General features: G+C 44.3%; 1 protein-coding gene and 2 long non-coding RNA genes across 6 annotated transcripts in view; 1 reads left to right on the plus strand and 2 right to left on the minus strand.

The window, feature by feature from the left end:
• LOC134761909 (uncharacterized) overlaps nt 1-5429 on the minus strand; it is a 26975-nt gene extending 21546 nt beyond the window's left edge. For both annotated transcript variants that reach the window (XR_010141059.1, XR_010141060.1), the window contains exon 1: nt 3889-5429. This is a non-coding gene — a long non-coding RNA (uncharacterized LOC134761909). The remainder of the gene's footprint in view (nt 1-3888) is intronic.
• PDGFRL (platelet derived growth factor receptor like) overlaps nt 1-23126 on the plus strand; it is a 75962-nt gene that overhangs the window by 6972 nt on the left and 45864 nt on the right. For all 3 annotated transcript variants that reach the window (XM_024251033.3, XM_054561236.2, XM_063726526.1), the window contains exon 2: nt 6758-7055. In XM_024251033.3, the coding sequence (XP_024106801.2) occupies nt 6758-7055 (298 nt within the window). The remainder of the gene's footprint in view (nt 1-6757; nt 7056-23126) is intronic.
• Nucleotides 9060-13000, minus strand: LOC129060904 (uncharacterized). The gene is made up of 3 exons (XR_008527785.2): nt 12649-13000; nt 10421-10849; nt 9060-10150 (listed from the first exon to the last, which is right to left on the minus strand). It is a non-coding gene; the product is annotated as an uncharacterized LOC129060904 (long non-coding RNA).

Raw genomic sequence — 23126 nt, forward strand, 5'->3', positions numbered from 1 at the left:
CATGCCCAGTCTTGAATCTTCTGGCCAGCAGAACTGTGAGCTGAGTAAACCTCTTTCCTGCATAAATGATTCAGCCTCAGCTATCCCTTTATAGGAACACAGGTGGCCGGAGTGATACAGTGGAAGCCAGGGGGCTGCTTAGGAGATAGTATAAATGTCTGGATGGTAAGTGGCTTGGCCCAGGGTGGTATCAGTGGATGGAAGGAAAAGAGGCTGAGTTCAGGGTCTGTTTTCAAGATGAAGTCAAAAGAATTTGTTGCTGGATTGGATGTGGCTTAGGAGAGGAAAATTTAAAACAAGTGAGACTTGGAGGTTTTTGTCCTGAGCAATTGTCATTTGCTGATAAAGGGAGCATCAGGAAGGAGCAGGTCTGAAGGGGCATTCAGAGGTCAGACATGCTAAATTTGAGATGCTAAATTTTGGACATGCTAACTTTGACATGCCTACTAGTGTTTCAAGTGGCCGTGCTGAGTAAGCAACAGGATATTTAGATCTGGAGTGTAGAGGCCGGGTCAGGACAGGAGCTACAGCTTTCAGCATATAAATGCAGCAAGGGTCACGGGACTGTGTGAGGTCACTTAGTGAAGGATAGTTAGAGAGGAGTGATCAGGCAGGTAAGGAAAATGAGGAACAGCTGCCAGAGACTGAAGAGTTGTCAGTGAAGCAGGAGGAAAACCAAGGCAGCACAGGGTCCTGCGAGCCACGTGAATCGAGTTTTTCAAGAAGAGAGTAATCAACTGTATTCTAACAGATGTTCTGGAAAATACTTCAGATTGAGGTCTTTATCCTGGCATCGAAGAATCTAATTCTCAGAAAATGCTTTTTTTCTTTTTCTTTTTTTTTAAATGATACTTTAAACAGTGGTAATGTTATCGGAAAGGGGTCCTGATCCAGACCGCAAGAAAAAGTTCTTGGATCTCGTGCAAGAAAGAATTCGGAGTGAGTCCATAGAAGTAAAGTGAAAGCAAATCTATTAAGAAAGTAAAGGAATAAAAGAATGGCTTCTTCATAGGCAGAGCAGTGGCATAGGCTGCTCAGCTGCTTATACTTACTGTTACTTCTTGATTATATGCTAAACAAGCGGTGGATTAGTCATTAGTTTTCCGGGAAAGGGATGGGAAATTCCTGGAACTGAGGGTTCCTCTCCTTTTTAGACCATATAGGATAACTTCCTGATGTTACCATGGCATTTGTAAACTGTCATGGCGCTGGTGGGAGTGTCTTCTAGCATGCTAATGGATTATAATTAGCGTATAATGATCAGTGAGGATGACTAGAGGTCATGTTCGTCGCCATCTTGGTTTTGGTGGGATTTGGCCAGCATCTTTACCACAGTCTGTTTTATCAGCAAGGTGTCTGTGACCAGTATCTTGAGCCAACCTCCTGTCTCATCCTGTGACGAATGCCTTTACCTCCTGGGAATGCTGCCCAGTGGTTCTCAGCCTTATTTTACCCAGCCCCTATTCAAGATGGAGTCTCTCTGGTTCAAATCTCTGACAGTAGGTGGGTTTTTTGGAGTGGGGTTCTCGAAAGGAATAGAGAAAGGAAGGGCTCGCTACATCTTGCTACATTTTCCTCTCCATAGTGTGGCTTTCCCACCTTCTCAGCTTTGTTCCTGGAAAAGTGTATGTGTTCCTGGGAGCTACTCTTAGGGATGGCCTTTCTCCTCTACTGCCCATCAGGGAGGAGAAAACCCATCAGCTCTAGCGCTTTGATATTAATGACCGTGCTTAACAAGAAATCTCATCCAGGCTGCAGTCAATGATTCTTCTAATGAATTTATTTTCTCCTCCAACACAGTTCTATTGAATTAGGCTAATAGGTCATTTTTGATGAATAAGATTTGATTGTGAGTCTCAGTTGATGATGAATAATGATGGTCCTTTTTCCTGCTTCCTTCTTGCTTTGTAACATTTGTTTATTTATTTTGGATATAAGGGTTTTGGGGTTTTTGTTTGTTTTTTCTTTTTTTTTTTGGAGACAGAGTCTCAGCCTGTTGCACAGGATGGAGTGCAGTGGCGCGATCTCAGCTCAGTGCAACCTCCGTGTCCCAGGATCAAACGATTCTCATGCCTCAGCCTCCCAAGTAGCTGGGACTACAGGCGTGTGCCACCATGCCTGGCTACTTTTTTTGTATTTTTTGGAAGAGATGAGGTTTCACCATGTTGGCCAGGCTGGTCTTGAACTCCTGACCTCAAGTGATCCACCTTCCTTGGCCTCTCAGAGTGCTGGGATTATAGGCATAAGCCACTGCACCCAGCTGGAGATGAGGTTTTGACCAGCATCTCCTCACTGAGGGGATCTAATGTGTGCCTTGGAAAAGCATCTCCAGCTCTTCCAGGAAGAGGAGGCTCTCATCCCCAGCATCAAGTTCTGTTTGGCTTGGAACTCTATGTCACATCAAACAAAGAATCTCATGGTGCATGAGATTTGTGCAAAAAAAGTGAAAAAGCAACAATATGCTAATCTCTAAGTGGATGGAGAGGCAATGGCATGAGCCAGAGAAAGCTCTAGACTTGGAGTCAGAGGGTCTGTTTTTTCACTACTTTCTTGATGACCTGGAGTGAACTACTTGGCATCTATACTTTAAAAAGAATAATATCTGCTTTGTTTCCACCACAAGTTCATTATAAAGATCTCATGTGACAACCATAAAAAAACAAATAGCACTTAGCTAGCAATCACTTACTATAGGATCAGATGCTAATTTCAGCGTTTTTGACGTATTAACTCATTTAACTCCCACAGTAATTATTATGGTTATTATGAGGTAGTTATTACCATATCATTCTCAATTTATAGATGAGAAAACTGAAACAGAAGAGGGCAAGTAGCTTCCCAAGGTCACACAGCCAGTAAATGGCAGGCCTGGACCTGAAGTTAGTAATGATATTTAATGGTTCTTGAATTTTGCCACCTATTTCTCCATAAAATATACGATGCAATAGTCTCAAAAATGCAATGGTAATGGACATTCACTTTTATTTATAGTATGGATTCTTGTATTTTTTAGGTCTTTGAAAAATAACCAATTGACATAGTTAGGCTGAAGAGTCATATTCTTTTAAAAAGTTAGACATGGGATTTGGGAGTCACTCAATTCCAGGACTGTCTGGGTATCTGTGGGGCCACTAGGCTGGCTCCTTTAACTTAGCATCATTACCATCAAACCACAGGCCAATTCTGTGGTCAGGCAGCTGGACCAACTCTACAGTTAGATCAGCTGGTGGGGCTATTTGGTCAAAAGGTCAAATTATTTTGCATAGATAATAGCAAGTATTTGGATGCATAATCTCCATAATCAGATAATCTGATGTTCCCGAGTAACATAGATACACAAGATATGATATCTTAGAAGTCAGACAAGTAGCTCTGTTTGTCTAAATTCCATAGGATTTACAGATGGTTATTGTCGTTTCTGATAGCTTGAATTCCTGTTACATGATACACAGAATACCAAATTAGACCTTAATCCAGAGGTTCATTAATTTCACAGGCATTAAAGTATTTATGGGGCACAGATATCTTGGGCATTATAAAGGTAGGCTTTTCTTTCTTTCTTTTTTTTTTTTTTTTTTTTTTTTTGAGACAGAGTCTTGCTCTGTCACCCAGACTGCAGTGCAGTGGTGCAATCATAGCTCACCATAAACTCGGACTTGTGGGCTCAAGTCTCAGTCTCAGTCTCCAGGCCTGTGTTACCACACTAAACTTATTTTTTTTCCCTTAATTTTTGTAGAGATAGGGTCTTAGCATGTTGCCCAGGCTGGTCTTGAACTCTTGGCCTCAAGCAAACCTCCCAACTTGGCCTCCCAAAGTGGTGCGATTACATGTGTGAACCACCATGCCTGGCCTATTATTTTCTATCTTAAGAAAAAAACTAACTTTTACCTTATTGCAGAGCTGAGGCTGATGCTTCACAATTGATGTTGCTGGATTAACGTTCTTTTGTTGGCCTGACACATTCCCAACTGTTGCAGTGCTTTTTCTTCTAGGAGGCTGGGAGCGTGTGCATGGGAGCCATTGTCTACCCCCAGCTATCATTAGAACCCGGGGTGATAAACCACATGTGCAGGGTCAGCAGAATAATGGGCAAACAGAAGATTCTACAGCAGATGTTGGGGGTTCCACCCTGGAGACTAGGGTTCAAGGTCACAGCTCTGCTTCCTGGGAGGATTGAGAATGCTCAGTAAGGCCTATAACCAAGAGGAAACTTAGTATGGGAAGGAAGGAAAATAAAAGACTCGGGCCTAAGAGAAGAAAGAGGTCACAGCTGGACTTGAAGTCACAGAAAATAGAGCAAGGCTCAGGGATTGAGGCATTGAAGCCCAAAGAGTGAGGCTTGGTTGTTGACACTGAGCCAAGAGATCCCAAGGGCAGGATTGGTTCTAGAGTCAGGGCCAGACTGAACTAAGAGTGGAGGCCACATTGCTCCCGTTTCAAAGGGCAACATACGAAACCAAATTCATCATTACACAATTGAGTCCAAATCAATTGCGTTTTTTATTATACTTTTCTCCTGATCTATCACATGTTCCCATTTTCTACAAACGCACTGTCGTTCTCTCAATTGGCCAAGGGCTGTGTGGTTATTCAAAATATGTACAGAATGTTTATCTCCATGTAGTGAAATGAGCACTTTGGAATAGGAATCGGGGGCCTGACTTCTGCTCTCACATTCTGCCACTAACCAGCTGAGTGACTCTGTACAGTTTATTCAACTTCTCAGGGAGGGCCTCCTTTAGTTTTTAAATCTACAACATGAGAGCTTGACCTAAATGATCTCTAAGGATCTTGTAAGTTTGAAAATTTTGTAATTCTGTGGGTATCTATCGAGGTGGCCTTTGAGCTTTTGCAGACAGATGGTCAAACTGAAACTCTATAGTCCCTTTTCCTTTCCTTTTCTTTTCTTATCTTTCTTTCATTTTTTTTTTTTTTTTTTTTGAGACAGGGTCTCACTGTCGCCCAAGCTGGAGTGCAGTGCTGCAATCTCAGCTAACTGCAACCTCCGCCTCCCGGGTTCAAGCAGTTCTCGTGCCTCAGCCTCCCGAGTAGCTGGGATTACAGGTATGCGCACCATGCCTGGCTAATTTTGTATTTTTAGTAGAGATGGTGTTTTGCCATGTTGCCCAGGCTGGTCTCAAACTGCTGACCTCAACTGATCTACCTGCCTTGGCCTCCCAAAATGCTGGGATTACAGGCATGAGCCACTGCACCTGGCCTACAGTCCCCTATTCATTCTTGTTGAGTGGACAGAACTGTGTGGCCGCAAGGGGCTTAGCTGAGATTTTTAGAGTCTGGTGGCCCACCACAGGCAGAACAGTGGGGGCACTCTTCCCTGGATGCAGGCAGTAAGGGTGCCTTACTTATAGAGAAGGCAAAAATGACAATAAAAGCAACTTAAAGTCAGTTAGCTTTTTATTATCACTATTTGCCAGCAACTCTCAAAATACTCCTTCCCCAAAGACATTTTGTTGGTGAAATTCTAAATCATTGCTACAGTTACAGTTGAGTTTTGATCATTTATATGTAAGCTTCAGATTAGTATACATTTAATAGTTACTCTTTAATAATAAACATTTTATTCTACCTAGACATCGCCAGCCCCTGACACATGTAATGTCTGCTTTACCATTTGTTTTGAGAGAAAGTTCATTGTGGTTCAAAATCTTGGCTGGGCAGAGTGGCTCACACCTATAATTGCAGTACTGTGGGAGGCCTAGGTGGGAGGGTTGTTTGAGGCCAGGAGTTTGAGACCAGCCTGGGCAACATAGCAGGACCCCATCTTTAAAAAAAAAAAATTAGCTCAGCATGGTCTCACATATGTGTAGGCCTAGCTACTGAGGAGGCTGAGGCAGGAGGATCACTTGAGCCCAGGAGTTCAAGGCTGCAGTGAGCTAGGATCATGCCATTGCATTCCAGCCTGGGTGACAGAGTGAGATTCCGTTTCTAACGTTAAACACAAAATATTTTGCGTGCACTTTCAGCACAGTTTGTGTCCTCAGTCTCTGTGGAACTACATATTTCTGTGTTTAAACAGTAGAATCAAAATGAATAGTGACAACATATAGACCGCAAAGTAAACAAACAGCCTTGAATGGCTTCACTTCTGCTGTTTTGTGTGACTGCTTGGAGACTATGAGACAGTGTGAACTACAGGCAGTAATATTTTTGTTTTCTAAGGGCAAATTTTAGCTCATACATGAATTATTTTGCTGAATTTGAATAATATCTTTGGAGCTGAAATATACTTTTTAATGTTTTAAAATTAAAGAATCAAAAAATGATTATTACATGACTTTTACTGAAAACAATATTGACATATGAGGAGAGGAGGATTAAAAAGTTATCTTCTCTACAGTTACCTAAAAGTTATGAGGGCTGGGCATGGTGGCTCACTCCTGTAATCCCAGCACTTTGGGAGGCCAAGGCAGGCAGATCACCTGAGGTCAGGACTTCGAGACCAGCCTGGCCAACATGCTGAGACCCTGTCTCCATGTCTCTACTAAAAATACGAAAATGAGTTGGGTGTGGCAGCGGGCACCTGTAATCTCAGCTACTCAGGATGCTCAGGCAAGAGAATCACTTGAACCTGGGAGGCGGAGGTTGCAGTGAGCTGAGATTATGCCACTGCCCTCCAGCCTGGGCAATAGAGTAAAAATCTGTCTCCAAAAAAAAAAAAAAAAAAAAAGTTATTGGCCTCAAATATTCCAAAGATGCCATTACTACAGCGCATTTCTCTCTCCTTACATTTGTGCAGTTACTGGCCAACACCTTCCCAAGAACAAGCGTCCAAAAGAACCAGGAGAGAATAGAATCAAACCTATCAACAAGAAGGTGAAGCCCAAAATTCCTAAAATAAAGGACAGGGACTCAGCCAATTCAGCACCAAAGACGCAGTCTATCATGATGCAAGTGCTGGATAAAGGTCGCTTCCAGAAACCCGCTGCTACCCTGAGTCTGCTGGCGGGGCAAACTGTAGAGCTTCGATGTAAAGGGAGTAGAATTGGATGGAGCTACCCTGCGTATCTGGACACCTTTAAGGACTCTCGCCTCAGGTAAGCATTTTTTTTTTTAAACTGTGTAGGGTTGAAGATTTGTAATAGTTAACAAAACTCCTTCTTAACTATTATTACACATTGTTTCTGATATGTTCCATTTTACCCTAATAGATCATAAATATAGAAGCTCAAAGAACAAAATTCATAGATTTTATTTCTTTATCCAGTTAATAAAAACAATTGCAAATCCTACCAACATTTGTTGAAAGAGTGAAATTTTATAGGAAACCATGTGACAAAACCATATGACAATTTTCTGTGAAAATGTATGATGAGTGAAATTTTATAGGAAACCAAAATGTTATAGAAAACTATTATGCATAGAGATGGATGTTTAAAAATTCATATTGTGTGGCCAGGTGCAGCGGCTCATGCCTGTAATCCCAGCCCTTTGGGAGGCCAAAGCAGGTAGATCACTTGAGGACAGGAGTTGGAGACTAGCCTGGCCAACATGGTGAAACCCCGTCTCTACAAGAAATATAAATTAGCCAGATGTGGTAGCATGCGCCTGTAATCCCAGCTACTCAGGAGGCTGAGGCAGGAGAGTCGCTTGAACCCGGGAGGCGGAGGTTACAGTGAGCCGAGATCGCACCACCGCACTCCAGCCTGGGTGACAGAGTGAGACTCCGTCTCAAAAAAATAAAAAATAAAAAAACTGTGAAAATTAATGGACTCATAGTTTAGGTGTTTTTTTTTTTTGAGTAATCATAATGAAAACTGAAATGACCTAACAGGAGTTTCCTGTGAGCAACTTGAGCAGTTATCAACTTCAACTACTTTTCAACTGCTTCTGATTATTATTATTCTTTTTTCTTTTTTTTTTTTGACTTGGAGTCTCGCTCTCTCCCCCAGGCTGGAGTGCAGTGGTGCGATCTCAGCTCACTGCAAGCTCTGCCTTCCGGGTTCACACCATTCTCCTGCCTCAGCCTCCCAAGTAGCTGGGACTACAGGCACCTGCCACTAAGCCCGGCTAATGTTTTGTATTTTTAGTAGAGACGGGGTTTCACCATGTTAGCCAGGATGGTCTCAATCTCCTGACCTCATGATCCACCTGCCTTGGCCTCCCAAAGTGCTGGGATTACAGGCATAAGCCACCGCGCCCGGCAGCTTCTGATTATTTTAACATTCGTAAATCTATGACTGTTAAACAGAGGCCTCAACTGGTAAGAAAGCCAGTGATTTCTCATGTTTGAATGAGTACCTTCAGGAGGCTAGGCTTCTAGGCCAGGAAGAGTGGTTACGATGGTGACAGCGGCAAGTGTGAGAAGCAAGAAAGAAACAAGTGCTTCCTAGGGTGTGGGAGGAACCTGAGCACGGGCTCTGAGTCAGGGGGTGTGTAAGGGGTTGGAGTCTTGTGCACCTTGGTGAAGTCTCCTAAACTCTGTCAGGTCTTAGTTTCCTTATGTGTAGAATGAAGGGTAGGGGATGACATGATTTCTAAGATTCTTTCTGGCCGTTTTTCTGTATATGATGGAGAAATAGGATGGATTTACAATGGAGAAATACCAGATATTGTCTGAGATGACAAGAATGGGAGAAAGAAGGACTGCAGGCAGGCTGGGCACAGTGGCTCATGCCTGTAATCCCAGCACTTTGGGAGGCCAAGGCGGGAGGATTGTCATGAGGTCAAGAGACTGATACCATCCTGGCCAACGTTGTGAAACCCCATCTCTACTAAAAATATAAAAATTAGCTGGGCGTGGTGCATGCCTCTAGTCCTAGCTATTCAGGAGGCTGAGGAAGGAGAATCGCTTGAACCTGGGAGGCGGAGGTTGCAGTGAGCCGAGATCACACCAGTGCACTCCAGCCTGGCAACATAGCGATACTCTGTCTCAAGAAAAAAAAAGAAAGAAAGAAAGGCTGCAGAGGGCAGGTATCTCAGACTGCATGCTCGTAACAGATTCATATTTCCACACAAACTGTGTTTCTGCAGAAATTCATCTCCCTCAAGGACATCATTATCCACTTGGTTACCCAACCAGACGACTGGGCAGCATCCATGCCTCCTCCCTCTCCCCCACACTCTCCACATCCAATCAGTCACCAATTTAAGGCAGTTCAGCCTTCATTTTAACATTTCAAAATTCTGAGTTTGTGCAAAAATAATAGCGGTTCTTGCCGTGAAAAGTAATGATGAGAAACCGCTGTTGCTTTTGCGCCAACCTGATACATGACTCAATTCCCTCTTCATAGCAATTGAGCCTTCTTCCAGGAATGGGAATCTGTCCATTTGCATCCCTGGAGTCACTGTCCCCTGTCTGAGCTGCTGTTCTCTCCCATCTCTGATATTGCGGTGACCACACCAGGGCTAGGACTTCTCACTGCCGCTGGAGCAACACTTAAAAGTCAGAGTTCAGTGTGTGGCTCCCCTGCTTACCACTCGGTGGATGCCCATGGGGATAAAGTCCAACATCCTCACATGGCAGTGAGGCCCTCCCTGACCTCTGCCGTCCTCTGGAGTCACCTCTAATCTCGATCAGTCACTCTGCTTTCGCTGCCCTGGGCTCCTGTGAGATTCTCAAAAGCACCAGGCTCCTGGGGCCTTCAAGTTTGCTTTTTCATAGTCAGGAACACTCTTGGGCCCCTCAGCACCGGGCTAACCTCAGGCATCACTTTCTCTGGGAAACCCATGGCAGGCCCCCCCAGCTATGTGTTCCCACAGCACTTGCTGTTTCCTTTTCCCAGCTGTCTTCACACTGAAAACTACTTTTATTTTCTTTCAATATCTTTGTTTTTCACTGAGACTCACCTGAGTGGTTGGCGTTTAGCTTTCTCTCTTTAATGCTTGACTGACAAGCCTCCCTGATACATTTATCCTTCTTAAACACACATACACACGCACACACACACTCCCCTACGTACACGCCTTGGAGAATAAATAAAAATACATGCATACGTGATATTAAACTGTCTACTTATCTCTCTTATCCTCTTGTATTAAGACATCTTTCACATTTTTATTCTGACTCTACCCTCTAGCATTGTGGATATAACAGGATAGAATCCTTCTTAAGGCTGAGTGGGCTGGGTGGGGATTGGAGAGGGAGAAAGTGAATCCATTCTTCCTGTTTCCCTTTCCACACTTGAAGTGCCTGGGTGTAAGAGAGAACGTATGGATATTCTGCTTGGAAGAAATCTGGAAAGGCTTACCACTATATATATTTATGTGCGGTAAAAAACACATAACATAGATTTATCCTCTTAATGATTTTGAAGGCCAGGTGTGATGGCTCACACCTGTAATCCCAGCACTTTGGGAGGCCAAGGTGGGCGGATCGCTTGAGCCCAGGAGTTCAAGAGCAGCTTGGGCAACGTAGTGAAACCATCTCTACTAAAAATACAAAAAAAAAAAAAATTTTAACCTGGCTTTGTAGTGCATTCCTGTAGTTCCAGCTACTTGGGAGGCTAAGAGGATGGGATCCCCTGTGCCCAGGAAGTCAACGCTGCAGTGAGCCGTGATCATACTACTGTACTCCAGCCTGGGCAACAGGAGTGAGACTGTTTCAAAAAAAAAAAAAAAATGCTGGGCGCAGTGGCTCATGCCTGTAATCCCAACACTTTGGGAGGCTGAGGCGGGTGGATCACCTGAGGTCAGGAGTTCGAGACCAGCCTGAACACGGCAAAACCTCTTCTTTACTAAAAATACAAAATTAGCTGGGCATGATACATGTCTGTAATCCCAGCTAGGGAGGCTGAGGCAGGAGAATCGCTTGAACCTGGGAGGCGGAGGTTGTGGTGAGCCGAGATCATGCCTTTGCACTCCAGCCTGGGCAACAAGAGTGAAACTCCATCTCAAAAAAAAAAGAAAAAGAAAAGAAAAAATAATTTTGAAGTGTACAGTATTGTTAACTATAGGCATATGGTTGTATAATAGTCCTCTAGACCGTTTTCATCTTGCATAGCCGAAACTATGTGCCCACTGAACTCCTCTCCTAGCAGCACCGAACTCCTCTCCTAGCAGCACCGAACTCCTCTCCTAGCATTCTTTCCTGGCAATCACCTTGCTACTGGCTGTTTCTATGAGTTTGACAACTCTAGGTACCCCATATAAATGGAACATGCAGCATATTTGTTTTTTTTGTTACTGACTTATTTCCCACAGCATGATGTCCTCAAAGTTCTTTGATGTTGCAGCCTATGACGTGGTTTCCTTTTTGTTTAAGGCTGAGTAGTATTATATTGTACGTATATATTACATTTTATTTTTGAGACGGAGTCTTGCTCTGTCACACAGGCTGGAGTTCAGTGGGGCGATCTTGGCTCAGTACAGCTTCCACCTCCCAGGTTCAAGCCATTCTCCTGCCTCAGCCTCCCAACTAGCTGGAATTACAGGCACACACCACCACACTCACCTAATTTTTGTATCTTCAATAGAGACAGGGTTTCACTATGATGGCCAGGCTGGTCTCGAATTCCTGACCTCAACTGATCTGTCTGCCTCAGCCTCCCATAAGTGCTGGGATTACAGGTGTAAGCCACAATGCCTGGCCTATACTACATTTGTTTTGTTTGTTTTGTTTTGAGATGGAGTCTTGCTCTGTCACCCAGGCTGGAGGGCAGTGGTGCGATCTTACCTCACTGCAACCTCCACCTCCCAGGTTTAAGCGACTCTCCTGCCTCAGCCTCCGGAGTAGCTGGGATTACAGGCACGTGCCACCATGCCTGGCTAACTTTTTTATTTTTAGTAGAGATGAGTTTCGCCATGTTGACCAGGGTGGTCTCGAACTCCTGACCTCAGGCGATCCACCCGCCTCGGCCTCCCAAAGTGCTGGGATTACAGGTGTGAGCCACTGTGTCTGGCCTAGACTACGTTTTTGTAATCCATCATCCAGCAATTGGCATTTAGGCTCCTTCCACCTTCTGGCTGTTGTGAATGCCGCAGTGAACATGGATGTGCGTATATTTCTTTGAGATTCTGCTTTTAATTCTTTTGGATGTATACCCGCAAGTGGGATTTACCACGTACATTTTTTTTTTCCTAATGTACATCCTGATGTTGGTTTTACTGTTTGCGTTTTGAATACACAAGCCGGGTCAGGAGCAGTGAGATTTGCAAGCACTCAGGGCCCTAAGGGTCTTGGGCCAGCTCTGGATGGAGGGAGAGCCCCACATGCCCAGAGCAAGGCCCCCCATTAAGGGACTGCAGCTACCTCCAGGGGCTCCTCCCTCCACCCACCTGCTCCCACATGCCAGAGGGAGCCTCCTCGCCCTCCCTCCCTGCCAGCCATCCCCTCAACCATCAGCCTGGCGTTCAAAGCCTTTCCAAGTTCCACCTCACTTTTCCCGCTCCCAAAGGTGCCCAGGCTGTGGCAGGCCCAGCTCATATGCCTGATGTTGGCACATTCTCTGGAGGACCCTCCTGTTCTTGGGTAGAGGCCATGCCCCACATAGGTAGCTGCCCCATTTTGGATCCTGTAGGATCTCTAAAACCCAGCTCTGGCCCCAACTTTCTGTCTGGCCTGGAGGTTTCTCAGCCTCTTGAGAGCTCTCCTGGGCCCTGGTCTGGGAAGAACCTGGACCTAAACAAACAAGAGCCAGGGCAGCCAGGGTCTCTGCGTGGCTGGGCCCAGGGCTTGACCTCAGAGCTCACCTGTCCAACAGGAGAGGAGTGTGCCTCCACCTTCCCTACTGCCCACCCGTTTTTCAGGGTCTCAGGGCCTCTAGCCCTGTGGTGGGGCAGGGGTGCTGGGTGCCCCAGGTAGAGCTGAAGTCATGGGGCTGTTGAGGAGTTGGTGTCCACCTGGAGTCTGTCCAGTGAGTTTAGGTCAACAGGTGTGCAGTCTGTCCTTCGGGGCTGAGCCACTTCCCAACAGCCCATACACCTCGAGGGGCCTTTTGAGGGAGGGGCAGGCAGGCCTAGTGGGTGGTCAACCCAAGGTGAACCCACTCACCATGGCCAGGGTTCCTCAGGTTGAGCCTCCGGTGGGTGAAACCTGGGAGTCCTCAACCTTACTGGTAGATGGGGCCATTGACAAGAGGAGATGGGTGGGGCCTCCATTGACTCCGCCCTGTGGTGTCACACAGCTGGCAGCCAATGGGAAGCAACCAGCCAGGAAGCCCGGGAGTTACCCTTGCTGGGGGACCTGGGCCATCCCAGTTGGTGAGAAGTGGCCGGAGGCAGTTAGGAGCCCACATTCAATCCAAGGCCGTCCACTGAGCCCCGTGTGACTCTGACCGGGCTGGGGATGTCCATGTCCTCTCTGGACCTCATTTCCTGTAAAACGGCCCGTTGGCCAGATCGGCTGCCGGGCTGCTCACAGGTGCACGAGGTGCACCTAACTCCGTGGGAAGAAGCCAACGCGCCCTCAGGACCGGCCCTGCCTCCAGTACCACATACATTTTAAACGACCTTATTCACCAAAGTCAGATTCATACACTTTTTATAAAAAAACAGAATTGATATAATTTAAATTATTCTGAACATTTAGTCTTTGACTTACTACAGAAAGCATCTTAAGCTTAGAGGATTCCATGCTTGAAATTTTAGTATTTTCTAAGAGTATTTTCAAATATATCTAAATTATATATTAAAAAAATACATTTGAAAACATTTTAAAGACTCAAAGTGAGCATTAATCTGAAGAGAAATATTCAGCATCTGAAAAAACAAATTTTGACTCTGTAGTGTTCATTCGAAGAACAGCAAGAGCCTTAGAAGAAAGTAATGACAGATGTGGGCTTCCAAAAACTTATGAAACAATGTGAAAAAATGTGAAAAACATCTAGTCATAGCTATATCAACCACAGATGTGCTATTTGCCTTCAAGGGGGCACGATTTATTTCACACCAGAGATTCAAGAAACGGACTCTTGACGTCGTTCCCAGAACGTGGTGCCTTTGGATAGAGAAGTATTCATTCTGTGTTTTCTTTTTTCCGTAGAATGAGTTCTTTCCAGGGCTATGACAGTGTTGGGTTTGGAAGCTCCCCAGGTGTTCATCCAACAAAGCCTTGTAGTTTTTTTGTTTTTTGTTTTTGTTTTTGTTTTTTGGCAAAGTCTTGCTCTGTCGCCTAGGTTGGAGTGCAGTGGCACGATCTCAGCTCACTGCAACCTCCGCCTCCCATGTTCAAGCAATTCTAGTGCCTCAGACTCCCGAGTAGCTGATACTATAGGTATCTGCTGCCACACCTGACTAATTTTTGTATTTTTAGTAGAGACTGGCTTTCGCTATGTTGGCCAGGCTGGTCTCGACCTCTTGGCCTCAAGTGATCTGTCCACCTTGGCCTCTCAAAGTCCTGAGATTTCAGGCGTGAGCCTCCTCGCCCAGCCAAGCTTTGTAGTTTTAACCAATATTGTTGGCTTTCTGGAAGCGTGGCCACATTATCCAAATCTTCTGACTGCTTCATCTTTTCCTACTAAATTGTGAAATGTTCTTGACACTCACCTACAAAAGCAGGCCAACAGAGAGAGTAATTAAGAAGAAGAAAGAGGTCTAATGAACTTTAGAGCTCTAGGAAGTAAAATGCCCAAGTAGAGAAAAATGCAGTATACATTTGTTTTTCCCAAAGTGCTGGGAATGTCATAGTTGCTTATTAAATACTTGAATGAATTAATGTATCTGGCTTTATTCATCAATGATTTTGGTAAACGATTTAAACACAGTATCAAGAAAAGAACATTCATGGCACTCAAATATAATTTGGTATCTCTCTAGGACTGGAGGATGCAGAAATCCATCTCTTCTTATTGATTTTTCATGGTGGTGTTTTAGCAAGGATGCTGCCTCATTTTCTTAGCCTGTAAAACAAGATGGTCTTTAAGGACCCACTCAACTATGAATTTGGGATTTGGGAAATTGTTTAAAGCAATATTTCAGTAAGTTAATGTGTTGTAACCTGCAGTAATTTCATATGGATTTTTATGTAGATCTACTTATGATTTTGATGACAATATGGTATTCCATCAATGTAACATAGCATTGTCTTCTTATCTAGTTCCCAGTTTGTGGCTGTTTGAGTTTTTACTATCATAAATAGTGCAATTATAAACATTATTATATAAATAACTTGCTCTCATGGTTCATATGTGTAACACAGAGAAAGCATTCAGTTTACTCAATAAGGATAAATATATTATTCTATATGTTCCCTGCAATGAGAGTAAAGACAAAGAATGCTATGGAACAGAGAAGCCACAGGCTGAGGCACAGCTAGATTTGAATCTTCCCTTTATCACTAACCAGCAAAGTGGTGTGTGATCAGTAATTTCCTTAGAACCCAGTTTCCTGATCTGGAATGTGAATATATTATTGCTTATTTGTTTATTTAATTGATTACTTCTTTATAATCTGGGATGTGTGTCCTTCTTCCCTCCTGAAAGAATAAACCCCTTGAGGGCAAATAACACATTTGTGGTTTATCATCAGATTCCTAGCACCTAGAACAATGTCTGACACATACCAGAGCTCAGGAAGTATGTTTTGGCTTCCCCAGGGGTTTAGGCCACATGTCAGAAGTCAGTTCCTAGTCATTCATTCATTCATTCATTCAGTATTTAAAGATAATTACTGAGTACTGATGTGTACACTGCATGTATTGGGAGGTGGGTCTGCTAGGCAAACAACAAAGTATTAACATATTTCATATCTATGGCGTGTGTCACCTGGATCCATCCCCATTGTCTCAGAGCCTGATAGGGTTTGACTATTTTACCTCCAAAATCTCATCTTGAATTATAGCTCCTGTAATTCCCACATGTTGTGGAAGGGGCCCAGTGGGAGATAATTGAATCATGAGGGCGGTTACCCCATACTGTTCTCATGGTAGTTAATAAGTCTCACAAGATCACATGGTTTTCTAAGGGGAAACCCCTTTCTCTTGGTGCTCATTCTTTCTTGCTGGCTGCCATGTAAGACATCCCTTGCTTTTCCACCAGGATTGTGAGACCTCCCCAGCCACGTGGAACTGTGAGTCCATTAAACCTCTTTCCTTTATACATTACTCAGTCTCAGGTATGTCTTTATTAGCAATGTGAGAACAGACTAATACAGAACCTATTGTTACTTGACCTCATAGAGCCATTAGTCCATTGACTCTCCCTTCTCCCTCTTTATCCACATTGCCCCTTAATGTCTTTACTTCTCTTTCTTTTTTAAAATTGTATTTTTCCATAAGTTATTGAGGTACAGGTGGCATTTGGTTACATAAGTTCTTTAGTGTGAGCCGTGAGATCCTGGTGCACGCATCATCACCTGAGCAGTATACACTGCACCATATTTGCATATTTGTTATCTTTTATCTCTCGCCCCCCCCCCCCAAACTCTTCCTCCCAAGTCCCTAAAGTCCATTGTATCATTCTTATGCCTTTGTGTCCTCACAGCTTAGTTCCCACATATCAGTGAGAACATACGATGTTTGGTTTTCTATTCCTGAGTTACTTTACTTAGAATAATAGTCTCCACTTCTGGGCTCTGTCATTTCTACTGAACTCTTGAATATGTCCTAAGTTCCTTTGCTCTCTGTTCTTCCTTCATTTCCACTTGGAAACTTGTGACCCTAAATAACGCTCTTCATCTACTTTCTCTTGTCTGCACATGGACCCTGAGCACTGCTGGAAGGAGCTGTACAACTGGCCACATGGCCGTGGCTGCCAGTAGATGTGGCCTCCTCACTTTTGCCTGGCAAAACTCAATACATTTCTCTAGAAAGGTTACTTTTTCTCTCTTCTTAAACCTCTGATCTCCATCTGTCTGACTTTCAGCTAATGAAGTTATCCCCTAACTTATTAAGAAATTGGAGCTCTAATTGCCTTAACTTTCTCTGATCATATGTCCTCTTTCCCTGCTCTACCAGTGACAGGGGAAGAAGGATGAGGATTTTCCCTCCGAAGGCCAAAGCACTGTCTGTGCCCTGGATCTCATCTCTACCTACTTTCTCAGGAACTTCAACACATCACTTACCGCCTCTTCATTCTGGATCGTCAACATCTCCTTGAAAAGGATTTATGGGTCCTTTTCATCAATAGTCACCAAATTAAGAAATTCTGCCTTGACCCCTATGAACCCTGCAGCCATCTTCCTCTCTCATAACCTTCACACCCAGTTCCCTGGGAGGAGTCTCCGTCCTCATTGTATTCACTTTTTTTCTTTTTCCTATTCACTCTTCAATAACTCTACCTGACTCCTGGCCCCATTGCTCCACATGCATTTTATCACTGAGGTCAACAAGGGCACTAAATCCAGAGTTCGCTTTTCCATGCCTTGAGATTTCCTTCACCAACTCCATTTAGCCGAGTGAAGTATCGTGTCTTGGCTTCCGCAGTCCTGTGTCCTTCTGGTTTTCTCTCTGTCTCACAGCCCTTCTGGAGTCCTCTTCACCAGCTCTGAATCTTCCCCTCCTCCAGACATTGAATGTTGGTTCTGTACACTCCTCTCTACATGCTGGCGTATGCCCTCAATTTATCCTATATTATGTTAAATGTTTCTTCTGAGCTCCAGACTGAGCTACCTAGCTGCCTGCTCACAATATCTGCTTGGATCTTTCATGAGCTTTTATTTAAGCTCAATCATCTATCCCAGCAACAGGGGAGGCCGAGATGGGAGGATCACTTGAGGCCAGGACTTTGAGACCAGACTGGGCAACATAGCAAGACGCCCATCTCTAAAAAAATTTGTTTTAAATTATAGGTGTGGTGGTACATGCCTGTAGTTGCAGCTACTCAGGATGCTGAGGTGAGAAGATCACTTGAGCCCAGGAGTGTGAGGCTGTAGTGATCTGTGATCTATGATTGCACTCCAGCCTGGGCAACAGAGCAAGACCCCATCTCTAAAAAAAAACAAAAAAAACCTAAAAATTAGCCAGGCATAGTGCTGCACCCCTATAGTCCCAGCTACTTGGAAGGCTGAGATGGTAAGATAGTTTGGGCCCAGGAGCTCAAGACTGCAGTGAGCTATGATTGTGCCACTGCTCTCCAGCCTGGGAGACAGAGCAAGGCCCATCTCTAAAGAAATAATAAACAAACTGAGCTCATGATCTTTCTCCACACCTGGTCATCCTCCTGTGTCCTTCATTTCAGAGAATGGCACTAATTCCATCCAGTTGCTCTTGACCAGAGAGGCCCGGGAATCACTCGAATACCACTTTCCTTATTCACTCCCGCATCCAACCAATGATGCTACTATCTAAGTATTTCTCGAATTGTCCCACTTCTTCCTATCACAATGGCAGTGACTGTAGTCTCTAACCTTAGAGGGTGTCTGTTTATTCCCTGATGTTTTCCTCACACCCAGCACAGTCTCCAGCACGCCACAGGTCCTCCATATGTATTTCCATGAATGAATGGTGCCTGAGGCACTGAGCCTGCAGGGGATCTAAAGTCAGGCCCCTGAGATCATGAGACCTGAGAATCTGGGAACAAGCTCAAAGAACTTTGGACCTGAAAGGGACCTTCTGATTGTTTAGCTTACACCCCCCCTTTATTTTTCTCTTTCCAACTTTTAGGTTGAGTGTGTATATGTGCAGGTTTGTTATGTGGGTAAATTGCATGTCACAAGGGTTTGGTGTACAGATTATTTCATTATCCAGGTAATAAGCTTAGTACCCTATAGGTAGTTTCTCAGTCCTCACCCTCTTCCCACCCTTCACCTTCAAGTGGGCCCCTGTGTCTATAGTTCCCATCTTTGTGTCCAGGTGTACTCAATGGTTAGCTCCCCTTTAAAAGTGAGAGCATGTAGTATTTGGTCTTCAGTTCCTGTGTTGGTGTACTTGGGATAATGGCCTCCAGCTGCATCCATGTTGCTGCAGACGACATGATTTCATTCTTTTTTATGGTTGTGTAGTATTCCATGGTGTGTACGTACCACATTTTCTTTATCCAGTCTACTATTGATGGGCATCTAGGTTGATTCCATGTCTTTGCTATTGTGACTAGTACCGCGTGAACATAGGAATTCTTGTGCCTTTGTGGTAGAACAATCTATATTCCTTTGGATAGATACTCGGTAATGGGATTGCTGGCCCACATGGTAGCTCTAAGTTCTTTGAGAAATATCCAAACTGCTTTGCACAGTGGCTGAACGAATCCACGTTCCCACCTGCAGTGTGTAAACTTTCTCTCTTCTCCACGACCTTGATGACATCTGTTATTTTTGGCTTTGGTTAATAGCCGTTCTGACTGGTGTGTGAGGGTATCTCACTGTGGTTTTGGTTTGGATTTCTTTAATGATTAGTGATGTTGGGTATTTTTTCATATGCATATTGGCCATATGTACGTCTTCGAGGAAGCCCCACTTTTTGACAGATAAGGGAACTGAGAGTCATAGAGGAGATGTGGCTGGTCAGAGGGACAAGCTGGCAAGTGGCTGCGTGGGTCCCAGAACTTGGGCGCCCTAGTTCTTGAGGCAGAGCGGCTGCCCCACTTCAGAGCTCTGTGGTATGTCTGTTGAGATAAATTTAGATCACAGTACACTCTCGGTCTGATGGAGGTAGCTTCAGGCAAGAGAGATGAATCATCGACTTTTTTGTAAAGCTATAGACTAAACTAATCTGATTTCTAAAGATTCAAAACAGAAATGAAAAGCATATACTTACCCAGAATGAGGCATTGATTTTTCTTGGTGGAATAGCTTTGCGTGGAAAGTGGTTGAAATTCCACATTGATTTAGGGTAGCTCTTTGGACGCCAGAGTGTGAAAACCTGACACTGGGCTATTTGGAAAGGAGAGCTCTGTCAGAAGAGTGTAACTGAGGGATGCTCTTGGAGTTCTGGTCTACTCTGCGATGCTTGCTTGCAAAACCCTGTCATGAGAAGGTCCACTAGATGGCAGGTTTCAGCTGTGCTACAACTGTCTTCCTATCACCAGTAAATGAAGAAACATTCCAAATGAGAACTGAGTGGATATAATACCTGCACACTTATACGTTGTGGTCCTTTCAGCCTTTTAGGCTACGCAGTGGTCACAGTTTCAAGTTGTATTTTAAACAGTATAGAATTCATTTTACAAACAAACAAATTTTATTTTATTTTTATTTATTTATTTTTGGAGACAGAGTCTTCTCTCTTGCCCAGCCTGGAGTGCAGTGGCACGATCTCAGCTCACTGCAACCTCTGCCTCCTGGGTTCAGGCGACTCTCATGCCTCAACCTCTCAAGTAGCTGAGATTACAGGCGTGCGCCACCAAGCCTGGCTAATTTTTTGTGTTTTTAGTAGAGACAGGGTTTTGCCATGTTGGCCAGGCTTGTCTTGAACTCTTGACCTCAAGTGATCCACCCACCACCTGGGCCTCCCCAAGTGCTGGGATTACAAGCATGAACCACCGCGCCCAGCCCAACAAACACATTTTTTAAAAAGGGAGTAGACATTTGTAAGTGTATGTACCCACACAGGGACAAATTTATTCATGTCCCTGTGCCCTGCTGGGTCTTTCAGGAGCAATGGCCCCCTTAAACAGTGTAGTTGATCCCTTCGAGGCTAATAGAAACATGCTGATGACTGTATTTTCGGGTGCTGAAATTGATTCAGGTTTTACCTCCAGACTCAGTCCATCCCAGATCCCATAAACATCTCCTCTCTTTGAGATCGGAAACAGCAAAGGTACCGTTTCTGACAACAGTAATTATCACTTGTCGAACGCTCTGTTTCTTGACTCCTCTGCCCTGTTCCTTTCTTCCAACTGTTTTTGTTATAAGCATCTACTATGTTTATGGTCCCTGCTAGGCAGATGCTGGAGATAAGATGGTGAGCAAAATAGATAAAATCTCTATATCCCATAGATCTTTTAATCTTATGGAAGACAATTAAATAAGCAATTTTAATAAAATATTAAAATCTGTTAGGAAGTGCCTTGTTAACAGAAGTATGGCGTCAAGGAGGAGGAAACTCAAGTTCATATTTGAAAGTTCCCTGGGTAAGGAAGGGCGTAGAAGGATATAAGGAAATTCCAGAAAGAGAAGTGTTTGAAGGAAATACCTAGAAGTGGGAAAGAGTATAGAACTAGGAGCATGGAGGGCAGGTGGGTAAGATGCGGCGGTCAGAGGTGAGGGAGTGGGAAGGAGGTTAGGAGGAGAGATGATGATGGGAGGTGAGGCAGACCATGGAGGGCCTTGTTGGCCACATAAAGAATTGTAGAGTAAAATTTAGGGCAATTGTGAGTCGAGGATTTAAAGCCTTTCTAAATATGTATACATAGAAAATGCATGGCTGGGCGTGGTGGCTCACGCTGTAATTCCAGCACTTTGGGAGGCTGAGGCGGGTGGATCACTTGAGCTCAGGAGTTTGAGACCAGCTTGGGCAACGTGGCAAGACCTCATGTCTACGAAAAAAAAATACAAAAATGAGCAGAGCATGGTGGCGTGTGCCTATAGTCCTAGCTACCCGGGAGGCTGAGGTGGGAGGATTGCTTGACCCCGGGAGGTGGAGGCTGCACTGAGCTGAGATCATGCCACTGCACTCCAGCTTGGGCAACAGAGTGAGACTCTGTCTCAGAAAGAATGAAAGAAGGGAGAGAGAGAGAGAGGGAGAGGGAAGGAAGGAGGGAGAGAGACAGAAAGAAAATGCAGAGTAATATAAACCATAGTGTGAGGGTTAGCACTCCTCATTGCCTTCAGAGGAAACACAATGTCTCTTCCTGTGTCAATTGCCTCCATTCTTCCTCCCCAGGCCCCACACCCATTTCACTCAAACTGGGGTCTTTAGATGTGTTCTTGGACATCATGCTTCTTTGCAATAATTTTTTTAATTTTTGCTTTCATTTTCTTGATAATATTAAAAAATTTGTATAAGAATATTCTAGATTATCTGAATAACCCCTGCTGGGAGATCAACATGACCCATTTCCATCTTCTCTGCACACATTTTGTTTGTTGAATCTCATCATAACACACTTCCAGGGTGTAGAGCCAGAGAATTCTTGGCACCGCACTGAGCCAGGGAAGAAAACGAGAAGAAACTGAGAATAAGTGGGTCTGGACGAAGGCTTAAATATAACCAATCGATGCTGGTAGGAACAAAGAGATTTTGGAGATTTCAGCTATGTTGTCAGCAGCATCACAGCAGTAAAAACAAGATAGGCTCATGTGGTAATAATCCCTGGTCCTGCTCCCTAGGAAATAAGAGTCCAGGCATTGTCTTTCAGGATGTTTCTCTGGTATCTGGTCGGATGTTAGCATTTTTTCAGTGAAGAACTGGGAGTTGGGAGGAGTGTGTGGGGGCACAGGAGATCTCTTTGATGGCTGGCTCCTCTGAAAACAATAAATAGCTTTTAGAGAGAAGGGAGGGCATCGGGCTTTTCATTTGGCCACGGTTGGCAACAGCTTACTCCACCCACAGACAACACAAAGGGAGTGTGGGCCGATGGAGCAGAGAGTGGGCTCCCAGCCAGGCTCATCATGTCATCCAGCATCTGGACGGAGAGTCTGGAAGACATTTTAAAAGAAAAAGAGAAATATCTTAAGTGGTTATCAACAGAAGAATCCCACCATTGAGAAAGAATCTGCACAGACTTTGGTAAATTTTGCAGACAGTATTCTGGTGTTATGCTGAGGAAGGTATTTTTTTCTCATAATTTATATTTTTGGAAAATACACAGAACATACAAATTACAATATTAATCATTTTTAAGTAGATAGTTCAGTACACTTAAGTGCATTCATATCATTATGTGGGTGTCTTTTATATTCGAACTCACTCTCCTCCAAAGCTTGTTTTATTTTATTTTCTGAGCAGAGCAAATGAAGATGAGGAGGCTCTCACTTTGCCTTCATTCTTTTCTGGAGCATGGGTCCAGTTGGGGTCTAATTTGCAGTGGCCAGTCAAAAGGAAACACCACCCTCAAACTCTAATACTTGCCCTCAAATGGTCTTCTACCCCAGAAATGACAAACACATGACCTAACCAATGCTGAAGGTAGAGCGTTCTCTTTCCAGACTCACTGGCACCAGCTCCAGGCCCTCCCGTATTTCCCCAGAGATGGGTGGGTGGAGGCAGCAGGATACAAGACTTCCCCCAGTGTACTCAATGTTCTGACAGCGTTCAGGTTGCAGAAAAACACAGCTATGTTCCGTTCAGGACATGGGTGAGGGGTAGGTAATAATAGAACGAGGCTCATTGTGCTGTTCTCAGGATAGAATGAGGT

Source organism: Pongo abelii, chromosome 7, assembly GCF_028885655.2.
Source record: "Pongo abelii isolate AG06213 chromosome 7, NHGRI_mPonAbe1-v2.0_pri, whole genome shotgun sequence".
Classification (NCBI taxonomy): Eukaryota; Metazoa; Chordata; class Mammalia; order Primates; family Hominidae; genus Pongo; species Pongo abelii.